At 26.2% G+C, this 14,351-nt stretch overlaps 2 protein-coding genes across 3 annotated transcripts in view; one reads left to right on the forward strand and one right to left on the reverse strand.

Moving 5' to 3' along the window:
• The first annotated feature begins 2,079 nt into the window (after positions 1–2,079).
• Positions 2,080–2,544, forward strand: LOC136978055 (gastrula zinc finger protein XlCGF49.1-like). The gene has a single exon (XM_067273698.1). The coding sequence runs from the start codon at positions 2,080–2,082 to the stop codon at positions 2,542–2,544; it is 465 nt and encodes a 154-aa protein (XP_067129799.1).
• Positions 2,545–5,431: 2,887 nt separating this feature from the next.
• The window catches only part of Vps36 (vacuolar protein sorting 36), a 36,765-nt gene continuing 27,845 nt past the window's right edge, over positions 5,432–14,351 (reverse strand). The window contains exons 12-13 of one of the 2 annotated variants that reach the window (XM_067273733.1): positions 5,647–5,723; positions 5,432–5,569 (exon numbers count right to left, since the gene is read on the reverse strand). In XM_067273733.1, the coding sequence (XP_067129834.1) occupies positions 5,467–5,569; positions 5,647–5,723 (180 nt within the window). In that variant the 3' untranslated portion in view covers positions 5,432–5,466. Of the gene's footprint in view, positions 5,584–5,646; positions 5,724–14,351 lie in introns of both variants that reach the window. The other variant, XM_067273734.1, reaches the window with a different exon arrangement.

Consider the following 14,351-nt stretch of genomic DNA (forward strand, 5'->3'; position numbering starts at 1 on the left):
CTGTATACAATTCTATTATTATAAAAAAATAATTTATTTAAAAAATATTCATTTAATAAATTTGCATATGGTAACAATTTACAAGCCTTTATTAAAATATTATACGCGTGTAATATTTTAAATTGTAAGTGTTGTTGCGTGTATCGTTTAACTATCATAACACGCCTTCGAATGTATTAAAATTTCGTAATATTTTAGTTTATAAAGAAAAAAATTTCTTAAATAATATAAAATTATTTTATAAATTAGAATATACAATTAACGTGTAAACATTTTAACAAAATTTCTGGTTAATTTAATGATATATTTACGCACTTCTCGTGTGTTTTAACTTCACGCGATATTCACGTGCACGTGTGTTTGTGTGAACTTCACACGCGGGTGTATAGCTCGTGATCCGTGTCCACTATCAAACTATTCAATTGTTTATCTCGTGCTTCTTATCTTCGCGTTAGTGTAGAAAGTCATACCGTAATCGTTCAATGTAGTATTTATGGTGTTCTTTCTAGTGTGATTCACGTGATTAATACACTAATTATACACGTGAATTTTCTTATTAAAAAAACTCAGTGACTATAAGCATCGATGTTTCGTGTGTGGTTTTAGTATTTAAAACACTATCGATGTGTGTTCAGTAGGTGTTCATCCGACCAATTAGAAATAATTAGTCAGATAAACACATACAGGACACATGCAACTAGTGTGTGTCGGTGTGTTTAATAATTCTGCCACATAGAATTGCAAATAATCGATTTCCCGCTTATAATATCCATATTTAAAACACTAACATTTTAAAATTAATTATCAAATGAATGTATATACAGTACGTCGATAATGAAGGGAATTTAAAGGTTAACTTTATAGTTAACAGAGAACAATAAACTAAATATAACACAAGCTATTATAACAATATGTGGAATGCAAGTATGATGCATTAAATATTGTTGTAAAATAATTAACTAAAATAAACAATAATTATAATCATTGTCGTGTCAGCATTAATAGTTTTAATCCACATATTGTTATCTTTTTCCTTTCTCTGTGTAATTTATATATAGCCTACAGACAGAGCTTAGCAGGGGGTCATTTGGTCAAGATCATATACGTAGAGGAACGCCAAAATTTAGTATTTTAAGTGGTTAAAAATATATTTTTTTGGCTTTCGAATAGGGGTAATGCGCCATGCTTATAAATAATAATACCGTACTTCACTTCTTCCGATTGCTGGTAGGCCTGTATATAAACCAACAATAAGCCTATATTTCTGCTGATAGTGAATAAATTTTAGCATTTTAAAACATATAAATATAACCATAGCATATTAAAAACACCAAAAATTATGTTTTTACTGCAAGTTACGATTTAATAGGCTACAATAAAACAAATGTTTTCGAGTATGAAAAGGGATTGTTCGATAGAAGTAAACATTAATTTTATTTACTTTATTTATCGTTTTATAAAATATAAAACGATAAATACTTTTACTTCGATACACAAGAATCTTCCTACACCCCCCTCAATATTGAGATCTACTGTAGCCCTATATGTGTATGTGAATGGCTCTTATAAATCTTGTAAGCAATTTATTTACGTATTAAAACCAATAATTAAAATACAAGAAAGCGTTAATTATATATTGTAACTTTTGTCCGGTATTAATAAATATTTTAAGTTTAAATCGAATATTGAATCACGTGACGTTCTGGAATAAAAAATTTAATGTATAATTTTGAAAATTTACTTGTGTTCTACGATTATTTCTATAATACGTATAATCTATTAATTAAATTATCAGTTAATCGCGAGTTAAGAGAATTGTATATTCTTTTGAATAATATATAAAAATATATATATAATGATGTATGTGTGTGACTATCGCCTCCACATTTACATATAGCAGGAATGTATGCTGGAAGAGCGAAGTAAATTAAATCACGTGAAGTTGCCATATGTAAATGTTACGTGGCATATATAGAGGGGGGCATTTACATGTGATTGTGAAGCGTAACAGATGGGCCAATGAAAAGTATGATTCTATAAACGTCCACGAGAGCGGTACATACGAACCGGTTAGGTGCCATGTCTACGCGAGCTCGGCCAAGAAAAAATGCTCATCCTCGACGTCTTCGAGTTAGAAAGCCACAAGAAATAGAAAAAATGGCAGACGAGAATGATAACTCGTTAACGTGCGAAGAATGTGGCAAGAATTTCGTTAGCAAGAAGAATTTACTATCTCATAAAAAGACTCACAGCAACGAAAGACCTCACAAATGTGTGGATTGCGGTCAGACGTTCTCGTTACGTAACACACTCATATGTCACAGGCGTGTACATACTAAAGAGAGACCGTACACTTGTACTTTGTGTTTTAAGAGCTTCACACAGGCTTCTACGCTAAAGGCTCACGTCATCTACAAGCATACAAAGTCATTTCCATATTCCTGTGATAAATGTGGAAGAGGTTTCATTTCACCTGGGCAGAAAGTCGATCATTATAGTCGTAAATTGTGCCATAAAAATGAAATGAGCTGTGATTCTAATTAATGACTCTTATACATAAATAATTATTTTGTTTTGTAGTAAAATACTGTTTTTTTTTTCTCTCATTAATTTTTGTATAATTTATTAGCATATAAATTATTTTAATGCAAGAAGTTATCTTGTATAAAGTTAATTAAATTATTAACAATACATCAAACATTTGAGTCATAACATCCACTTATATTAAATGTTGGGTTTAGCAAATATAAGAAAATATCTTTGTAAATAATTCTGTTTATAGAACATGAAATATTTCATATCTAAGTTATGATACAAATGTTATTAAAAATTTAATCTGAACTTTCATTAGTTTTTCTCCAGTTCTTTAACAATGTATTTATATACTCTTGTGAATTACATTTTTTTTTTATATATTTATGAATTGCAAATTGTTAAACATGAAATATATTGTAAATATATAAATGCTATTTATCTAAAACATTGGCATTTTCTATCATTATAGTGACATCCATTCTCATACTTTTATAGGAATGCATTATAGTAGCTCATTGCTTCGCAATATGAAATATTTTAAACATTCGCCAAATAATGAAGGATAGGTATGCAATACCGAAATTAATCGTCTATTTGTCGAGTTTGTCCTCGGCTAATTTCTCGTCCTTGGGCAATGTAACTCGGAGTTCCCGATTCCGTCCTATCGATCTTATCCTTAGCTTTGTGTCCGGTCTATATACAATATGTAGACATTTGTTATATTTAATCATGCTAAAGAAACTTTTATGTGAATTTAAAACAAATTTACTATTAAATTTTTTCATTTAGGATTAATTTTATTGACTACATACAACATTTTTGATTCTTGCAATATTCCACAGTGATACTGATTTTAAGAATATAAAATTTAACTTCGATAAAATAAAAACATTTTTCTGAATATTCTGATGTTTAAATTCAAAATTTACTGTAAAAATGCACATATTTACTTTTATATAGTTTAGTAAAATTTTTTATATAGGCTAGTGTGCTTTTAGAATGAATGACAGTAATTAGTAGTAATTTTGATCATAAAAATTATAGTCGACAAATTAACTTGTCTTAAGGAAATTATAAAATTTTGAACTATAACATATAAAGTATTGAGTACTTTAAAATTTATGCTTAATAATTATTTGGAAAATTATATACAAGTCATAATTTATCAACTTATGTAATTTATTCCAAAAGTTTCTGTGGAAGTTGAAACACCATGTAAAGTAACGTGATGCTTAAGTGTAATGTACTTTTTACATATATTTGTTGCAAAGGATAAAGCTAAAATGCTTAAGGAAATAAACTTTTCCATTTCCACCATTTGTTACATAAGTGCAAAGTGGCATTATATGCATTGTCAATCAAAGTCAAAATATGGTAACCACATATTTTGTTTTTATAAATTGTTCGTGGTATTTTGTAATTTCTCAAAATAGAATTTATACAAAATTTGTAAAGAAATCTTTTGTAAGTGTTGTAAATTTTTTTCAGAAAGTTGTAATGTATTTTGAGATTCTTACTCGCAGTTATTTTATGAGGTTAAATTCATTTTCTTGTGTCATAAAAATTTTACTGTCAAATATTTTGTAATGAAGTCCTGAAAATCAATAGTTGAAATTAAGTGTGATCTTAAAAATACACAAGATTTAGATGTTAATATATGTGATACTTCATTTATGTAAGATTTGAAGAGGATAACTCAAATAATATATAAATTGAAGACGACATACATGCAAAGTTATTTCAATTTATTTTCTGTCAATGCAATGAAATTAATAATAAATATTCTTCTAAATTTTTATATTAACAAGATATGAGAGAAATAAAATATTCATATGTTTACCTAACTTTATACAAGCTTAACATATTTCCAGAAACCAGAAATTAGGAAGTATTTAAAATTTTCTACAATAATTAATGATATAATAGATCTAATGTTTGTTTTATGACAATTACTTGGTGAATAGCTGAAATGGTAAAGGCACAAGACTGTCACTATGGAGATTCACATGTAAGTCCCATAGAGTTAATCCAGATACATCAGACCTCATTCCTAGCCATTTAGTACCCTGATAGGCTTGGGTAAACTAATGAGGCGCATGAAAATAGGTCATACAGAACCCACAAAATCAAAATAAAGTTTTAATGCTAGATGTATTCGAAATAAAAAGATGTGCTTTGTATTTCTATCTATTTGTGTCTTCAAATGAAAACATAATAGTAATAAGTTTTTTGACTGAAAAAAATTAAGATTTACAATGTTAAATCTACCTGAAATTTTGAACAAAGTTGTTTTCATGTAATGAAATGAAGGTACAATTATTATTCTTTTATAAATCTGGTCTTAAAAATTTATATTTTCTTTTTTATATCATTCTATAAATATTTTTGAGATTTAAACAGAGCTATGCACCACTTAATGACAAGGATATGTTAAGTAAACATCACAGTGTATTCAGACAAACCTTTACGATAAAGCTTATATGAATAGTAGACTGTATGCAACACAATGATACTTATTTATGCATTAAACATAGAAAAAGGTACAGGTAGCTACAAATTTTTAGTGCCATTATAATGTCACGGAACCTCTCATCTATGTAGTCCGTTGTTAAGTGGTTCATACTTGTGTAATATACATATCAAAATTTCTATTTCATTAGTTTTTTAATTATAAAATTACAAATTATTTTTAACCAAATTTATTTATAATAACAACAAAAAATATACATTTCTTTATTTAATTTACAAAATAAAAAATTCTTGAACATTTTAAATTATTTGCCTGTTCAGTTTCATATAAATACAGTTTTTCATTTTTCTGCAAAATTTCAAATAAGTTATATCATATCTAAAATAAAAAAGTGTTCTTTGCACTTAAAGTGATAATAATTGCATATTTAGAATTGAAAATGTTTATTAATTATATATAAATTACGAATTTACGCCTTCTAACAGAAACATATTCGAATAGAATCGTAAGCCTTCTATCGAGTCGTCTCTGCAAGCTATGCCGTCTTTTTCCGCTTGGAGCAACCTGAAATTTTATAGCTTTCCAAATAAGATATATTTGAATTATGTCGAAACAAAGCTTAATAAATATAAAAAGTTTACCTTTCTCTGGCTAAGATTACAGTCGTGTTGAGAATACGAGAGAGTTCGTCGGCAGATAAGCACGTGTGTTCCGTCAGCTAGAAATTTTAAATAATTAATATTTGAATGCAAGAGATAATCTTGAACTTATAACAAAAACTTTTATGAAAATTTAAACACAAAAAATGTTAAATTTTAAAATGTTCATCACAAGTTTTTGCTAATAAAACTTTTTTATTGCCGGTATCATTTTATTGTTCAGACTTAGGCTCTCCTATTGATATTTTTATACAATTAAACATATCTGTTTTTATAATAATTGTTAACAATATGAATAAATGCAATTTTCACAGATTAATACAGAGACTACTTATATAATAATTGATTATGATGTGCCATAAGAATGATACAATATGACTTAGAATCAAGTGAGACAACAAAGAAATTAATAGTCATGAATTATGCGTGGAAAGTTTCGTGGATTTGGTCAATTTAAAATGACTCGTATTATTCCACGATAATGTGAGCCACAAATATTTATTAATAGACAACTATCAAGTCTTCTATTCATAGATCCTGCTTACTTGTTGACTTGTCATCGACTAATTTTAATTTTTTCAGCAGTTTGATAACTTATTGCATGAGTAAAATCTTATGGATCAGCACATACTCAAAAATGCTTTAAGAAGTTTGTTAATTTTAAATTTTCTGTAATAAAAATATATTTGCTAGAACAATAACGCTTCTAATTTTGATTTATAAAAGTTTGCAAGTTTAAGTGAGCTTCTTCAATCAAAAATTTATCATTAATATATTAGAATTATTAAAAATATATTCTATTTAATATTATCATTTAATAATAAGATTGTTTTATATTAAACAATTTGACTATTTGCTCTCTTTGATTAAATTAAATAATAAAATTTAAAATATACATCATCAATCCCATGTTTAAATAAATCTTTATTTACTTTATATTATTATTAGATGTTAAAACAAACAGCATGTAATATTAATGATATTTCTTTTAACAGAAACAAAGTAAATGTATGTATAATTATTAATTCTAGTAATAAATTATTAAAAGGCATGTACAATATAGAAATACCCTGCTTAGTCTGGTTATCGCATTCCAGAAAATTACCAAACTAACTGAATGCATACTAATCAAAGAATATAGTTAATAAGAAAAATGACAATTTATTTGTAAATGAATTTTTCACTTAAAAAAAATATTTAGAACTAACTTGACATGCCATAAAATCTATAAGATATTTTTATGTTTAAGAAACACTAAGATATATTAGCACAAAATTAAAATAATCATCCAACCATCAGCCAAATTAATCAGGCAGAATTATGCCACAAAAATTCTAAAATTAAATTATAGTTACTACTTTCATTAAGGTGCCTAACATCTACCTCTAGTTTCCTAATCATGTAATTTCTAATTAATTTTTGTAGCATAATTCTGTCCTATTGATTTGGCTGATGGTTGGGTGATTATTAATACATCGGGTTCTTGGGATGTTTATATATATAAATAGTAACTAGTAATAGTATAAATGTGTAGTATATGTATATATATTACACACACATACACACACAAAGTAAAAATTGTGTGTAGTGCTATCTGTTATGAGATGTTATTAAAAAATAACTTTTATATTATTATTATTATTATTAATTATTATAAAAAGGCAAAAAACTTAATTTTGAAGGTAGAGACAACTTTTATAAAAAATTGTAAATGCAACAAGTAAAATCTTCATTAAGTCCAACACCACTCAAGATATGACATGACCCCCCCCCTCTATCTTCCACTCTCTTGACCTTTAACCACCAAAGTTTAATAGCATCAATGTCCCTTACATAGAAGTTACCAAGTGAAATTTCATTTCTTAATCTTTACTCCAATTTGACATACTAAACAAAATAGATACCAACACACATGGAGTTTTTTCCTTTTTTTTTTTTTGACTTTTTCAGGTTCAGAGGGTATCAAAATGTTAAGATTTGTAAAACCCTGTAGGGTCAAATTTCACACAATTCCAATACTTTCTCATGTTTACAGTAATACCCTGAGTCATGTAAGTAATGTGGACCGTAGACCTTTACATAAGTCAAATTTGTAAACTGCTTAAGTGTAACCACATAATTATCAACAATTCAATACTGTATTTATTATTATATGTGTATTGTACATACATTATTTATTATATTTTAGTATAAAAGAACAATAGAAATACAAAGTACATATATAAAGAACAAAACAAAGAAAGAAACAAATATTGTGTACATGTTTATTAATTTTTTGTTCTGCTTAAATCTATTGTCCTCTACATGTTTATAATTAGATCAAAACGTAAAGGATTAGCAGAGCAATAAAATAAATTAGTACAGTGTGAAAGAAAGAAAGAGAATGAATAAATGAATGTTTGAAATAGAATAATTCTTTGTAAAATTACATGTTACTCTACTCAGAGTTTTTTCCAATTTTTGAGATTTACATTGTATATAATTGCGAATTTATGTAGGTCGCGTGTTATGTAACTCGGGGTATTACTGTACATATAACATCCAGGAAAGTAAAAACTACAAGAGGATAAAATGAAAATATGCAATATGACCCAATTTTTTATTACTTTATTTGCAACTAAATTTTTAGAATATTTTTATTAAAAAGACTTCTTTTCTGCTTTAAGCTTCTGGTTGCACCAAATTCCATTTTCTAACACTTTTCATGTGTTAATGCTACATTCTTATCTTAAATCATTATTCAAAGTCAGGGCCGGCCATCGGGGGGTGCGGCGGATGCTACGCACCGGGCCCAGCGATTGAGGGGGCCCCAACATTATCAAGAATGCAGTATTTTTAGTAATTTTTCTGAAGTAATTAATGTATTAGCAAGAACAAAATCACGCTTTAAATAAACATGCATTAATATATGTTCGTGTTTGTAAATTTTTTATTTTAGAAAAACATTTGGGCCCAAATAGTTTCTTGCACTCGGGCTACATTCTTATCTTAAATCATTATTCAAAGTTATGTTAGAAATGGATCCTTTAAAAATATGTCCAACTTGTACATCACCAAAAAGTAACAGGTAGTAATGAGTGAGTGGCTAGAGTGTAACTGCTAACCAGTTTTACCAATTTTTCTCAATTTAAATTGGCAACCTGCCATTAGCAGCACACTGTATTTTTGCACTTTAAAGTTTTTAATTGCTAAATGGGTACTTACATGCAAGTAAAAATTTCTCTTTGTTTTCTAAGATATAAATTTATTTTAAACCTGCAGACAGTGCATTTAAAATAGTTTAATCCTTTATCGTTTACTTACATCTATGCTTATACATTATACTCATTAAAAGTTACTTTTTTAAAAGTATAATTACAGATTGTCTTATGCTTATTTGGGTGACAGTGACTTCTTTCTGGTGAACCATTCCACAGTTATTGAATCCTACAGTGCATATTATAGAGCACATTACAAACCACATTACAGTGATCCCACACTAAGCGAAGTATTCATTATATGTAGCTATATGACACAGACGTAGCAAAGTCTTTTAATCATAATTATAAACAATTTGATAACATGCAAACAAAAATTTTAAATTTATGGATAGTATTTTTTGCCTTTCTTCTCATTAAGATTTCCTCAGTTTAAATAGAATACAATTTAAGTTTTTCTATTCAAACATCATATTCAATTTTTAAATATATAAAGTATGAAAATAGGTATGAGTTCACCATCCTCTTAATCCAGTATCCTCTTAAGCCAAACAGAATTATAAGAGGGCACTTAAAATTTCCATAATGGCCAAATTTGTTCACTGAATGACTACAGATGGCTTTATGTGTAGAATGAATTTACTTGGATTATATACATTGCAGTTGTTGATGATTCGGTTACTTTGAGTAATTTTCAGCTCAATTTACTTTATTAATTAATGTTTTAAAAATATTTCATTAAAATTTATTTATAAATCACACATGACACTTGAAAAGAAAATCTTAAATCTATTTAGGCTAATAAAGCTTTAATAAAAGAAAAGTGAAAATACTCTCAACAAATTACAATTTATTGAGAGATTTATTGTTGAAGATCAATGAAAAAATCATATAAAATCCTATAGGCATAGCAAGTTTTTGAAATATATAACAGATCACTAATCCAAAAAGTTACTTTAGTAGAATGAAAATTCGAATCATATGTATTTAACAGAAACATATTATTATATTGTAATTATGCTTATATTCAAAATGTAAATTCATGACAATGAAATAATAAGAATCAAATCTAATTCTTAATTTCTGGCATCTTTAAAACAAATTTTAATCAGTATTTTAATTCATCACCAATAAAATGGATCAAAATGATGAATATGTTATAATTATTTTAGGTAAAGAATCAAAATCATTCACAAGGTAAAAAAAAAAAAATACAAATGATTCCTATCATAAAGTACTCAGCAAATCACCAAATACATAACACTTTATTCTTGCCAAGAAATGTATTTATTACACTAACAAACAAATGATTCCAAAACTAAACTAAACATCAAATTAGACTTATTTGAGACTAAACCAAAAATTTATTTGGCTTAGAAACATCTTCAAATTTTTATCTTTAATTAAACAGAAAATAGCAATAACTTATAACGATACAAATATAAACATCTGTAAGCCCAATAGTTATATTAAAGCCAAATGATTGCTGGATTAGATCAGGTTAAAAACTCTACCAGGGCACTGTCTTGGTAGACTCTGGCATGACTACAGCATTGCTTTACTATAACTATATGAATAATACCTGTGATAATAAAATCTCTGAATATTTCAAATTACTTGGAACACTTTTGTAATATATCATACATACAATACAGTACAAGTTAGCTGAAGATAAAATGAAAATTTCAAATGTGAGACCAAGATTTATATTAATTATCATCATTTATTATTAATATGAACTATCCTAGTTAAATTTTTTAAATTACATGTATTATTGTCAATGATTATTTTAACAGACAATTAATAATCACATTCTAATTACAAGAGAGACAAACTCATTATTTTATCATAAAGTAACAAATACAAAACAAATAAAATTACCATTTCTTTTCAAGAAATATTATTAATTAGAAGCATTAGTTTAAATTTAATATTGTCACAATGAATTTTTATTTCTTCTTTTAAGAAATAAAAACATATATATCATCTATGCAAACAATTACTCCTATTCAACAATTTAATCAATACTATTATACACTCCACTACTACATCAGCAGTAAAATTTAACTTTGTTAACAAAGCATATTAATCCATATTTATGATCACAAGATATGCATCCATTGACTACAGCTTCTTTCTTTAGAAAAATTCCAGAGCTACATATTTTCTATAATATAAACACAAAGTTAAAACAATATTACTTATATGCAGAATAAATAAAAATAAATCAGGATAACTATCTCAATACAGATAGTAAAATACAAATTTATTGCTTCTGCTCCAAATTGGTCAGTTACAGAAATTTGAACATATCTAGATTCTCAACATTGGTGTAAGTAATAATTTTTAATATGACCAATGACAGTTAATAATGGTCTATTATGTATTAAAAATAAAAAAAGGATGACACAGAAGATAGTCTAAACTATTATTTCATTTAGTTCAGATATTTGTAATCATTCTAATCAAATATTTTTAATATTCTTAGAGTTCTCAAAACTCATTTTTAATTTCATTCATTTCCCTGTCACAGTAGAATGGAATCAATTAAATAAAACTCAAAACTTGATTCAAAAGTAATCAATTGTCAATGAAAAATCATACTAGTGTAAATTTTAGTTTCCAAACCTTATATTTTTGTTTAAAAGGGTTTTACTTACATTAAAACAAAATGTTTAGCAATATGACTTAAGTAATGCACTCTTGTATCTCAGAGAAACATGAAAAAAAAATTTTAAATACACTCAGTTATAAAGAATAAATGACCAAAATAAGTTAAAATTTTTCTAGGATGATCAACAACTTTATCTGAAACATTAAAATATACAAAAAAATCCATTAATTATAAAATAACATAATACAAATATAGTTTTATAGTAAAAAGTTGATGTAACATTGATAGTTAATTGCTTTAAATTACAGTAGGTGATTGGTTAACAAAATATATAAAAAATGTGTGCAAACAAATTAATGTACATTTTTAGCTTTCATAATTCAGATGAAGGTAATTTATAATCTAAAAAGAATAAGTTTAAAAATCACACTGTAGTGAGTTTTATTTGCTGTATATGTTCTATAGATTTTTATTTACTACTAGGCATTTTACAACAATAAATAATTTTTTTAGTTAAATTTAATAAAATTTCTCTGTAATTACAATAATTTTACTCCACATTAAATATCTATTGTTTCTTTACTCTTAAAAATTTCCGAATTTCTAAAACAGTGAAATCAAATGTAAAACAAAATCTTTCATAACCATAGTAAATTTCTTAAGCTTAATAAGTCAACAAACTTACTTTTATTTGTAATATTCAACATCAATAGACTGAGTTTGTTGATGTGTTATTATTAATTTTGCTTTTTCTTTACTTTATATATGACAATATTCTAGAACAAGTAATTATAATGATGTACAAATAGTAATATTCTTAAGCCTAATGATTGCTGTGAATAGCAACTGAAAATATCTATTTTCTATATATAAACTGAGCTAAATATCAAATTTAATTCTATATTTCATTCCTTAAAATCTAGTACCTGAAGCATTTATTTCATTCTCCTTGAACTTCTTTATTTTAAGGAAAACTTTTAGACCTAATACTGTTGCAAGGAGTCATACTTTGTTGTCTTCAATTTGTTAATTTATAATATGCTTTATTATTTTAAAAATTAATTTAATTTTCGTTTTCGCTATCTTTTAACATTAAACAAGCAAACATTTTTTAAAATATTATCGAAGTGAATATCAAAAAACAATAGAGTTACATGGACAAAACTTTGTAAATAAATTGATTGTACAAAAAGAGAAACAATGATATTATAGAAATTTAAACAATTTTCTTATTCAGAACATGTTTTCACTGACATTTTCATTTTAGAATGATGATTCTCACTTTCATATACTTTGATTTCTTATATATTATCAACCTGTTGACAAGATTTAAGACAGTAATTTTAATTTCTTGGAATGTAGATTCATATCTCACTTTAAGTGCGATTATTAATATTTGCTGATTTAAATAGTAATGCTTTTAAAAGCAAGTTGTTATCAGATTGTTGCAAAAAATGTTATAATCAATATTAAATTACAATTCTGTAATTCAAAAATAAAACACTGAACCAACACAACCATTGAAAAAGCTTGGTTGGCTTGGAGTCCAAATAATCTGGAGTGGTAATTTTAATTATAATTATTTTTTGAATGTTTGCTTTAATTATCATTCTATTAAAATGTTAATTTATCATTATTTTAATGAAAGTTCTTTAAGTGATATTTAAAAAAAAATTTTTTGTACTTTTTGTCCATATATTTTTATTGATATTAATACGTTTTCATATATTAAACATATATTAAACGTTTTCCACCTGTTGAACAGGTGGAAAACGTTTGTAATATTATAAATTACTAATTTCTCGGAGGCATAAGGTGTTTGAGTAATAATTTATATTAATATCTTTCCAACAATTTTATTTATTCTTAACCATTCCTTTCTTCCTGTGATTTTATTTTTAATATTAAGATAATAGGTTTTTCATAAGTCCCTCATTGTCCAACCGCTCCATCTTGTGCCTGGACAAATCTGCAATGGGTATGGAAAAAATGGCCTCTATGTCCACAAGGCAGAATGAGTAAAAAAAAACCTTGCATCCAGGCAGATTTATACCTCAAGTTACCTATGAGACTAGCCTTATAGGACTAGTATACATATTTTTAAAAATTATATGTTAAAATTTTAATGCATTTATAAATATTTCAATATATATATACTTTCTATCTCTTTAATAAAAAAATGTGTGTGTATTTGTTATAAATAAAACAATCTAAAATTTAATTTACTTAGTTTCATTTTTTACTACAAATATGCTGCAAAAGTGCATTTAAACTTAATATTTATATACATGTGATCTAAAATTTCATAAATAGTGATTTCATAAAAAATATTACTACTAGTAATATAAAATGTTAGGTGTGCATTTATACAGCCTAAATTGTAAATATGAAATACAGTTTTTATGTATAATACCATGGATGGCCAGAGAAAATTTTTCAGTGGGACAAAGCTTGGAAACAAATAATTACATCAATACATTTTTATTTAATTATTTAAATTTTTTGGGTTTTTTCACAAGTAGATACAGTATTGCATCAATACAAAAGCATTCCATGTCAAGGGTGTAACATTACATATCTCAATTATTTTTACAATTATAATTTGTAAATTTTTTACTTGATGCTAGGGAGTATTTTCTTCATTTGCCCCCTCTAAAGATGCCCATGTATAATATAATACCAATGACACACATTTAAAAATATAAGTACTATGCAGAAATCTAAATTTTGATGTGCAGTGCAGATATATCATAATTTATGTGCTCAGATTGTCAAAGCCATTAGAGATCTGAAATGCAAAATCTCTCTTATTAGATAAAATCAATTATTGCATCAAAACAATTTGTGAGCAGCATGGTCAAAATTAAAAAATAATT

This window comes from Centruroides vittatus, unplaced genomic scaffold (genome assembly GCF_030686945.1).
Source record: "Centruroides vittatus isolate TY-2023 unplaced genomic scaffold, ASM3068694v2 contig_487, whole genome shotgun sequence".
NCBI classification, from domain to species: domain Eukaryota; kingdom Metazoa; phylum Arthropoda; class Arachnida; order Scorpiones; family Buthidae; genus Centruroides; species Centruroides vittatus.

Bases quoted from the DNA above. Each gene is read 5' to 3' on its own strand.
- LOC136978055 (XM_067273698.1), top strand. From the start codon at position 2,080: ATGTCTACGCGAGCTCGGCCAAGAAAAAATGCTCATCCTCGACGTCTT.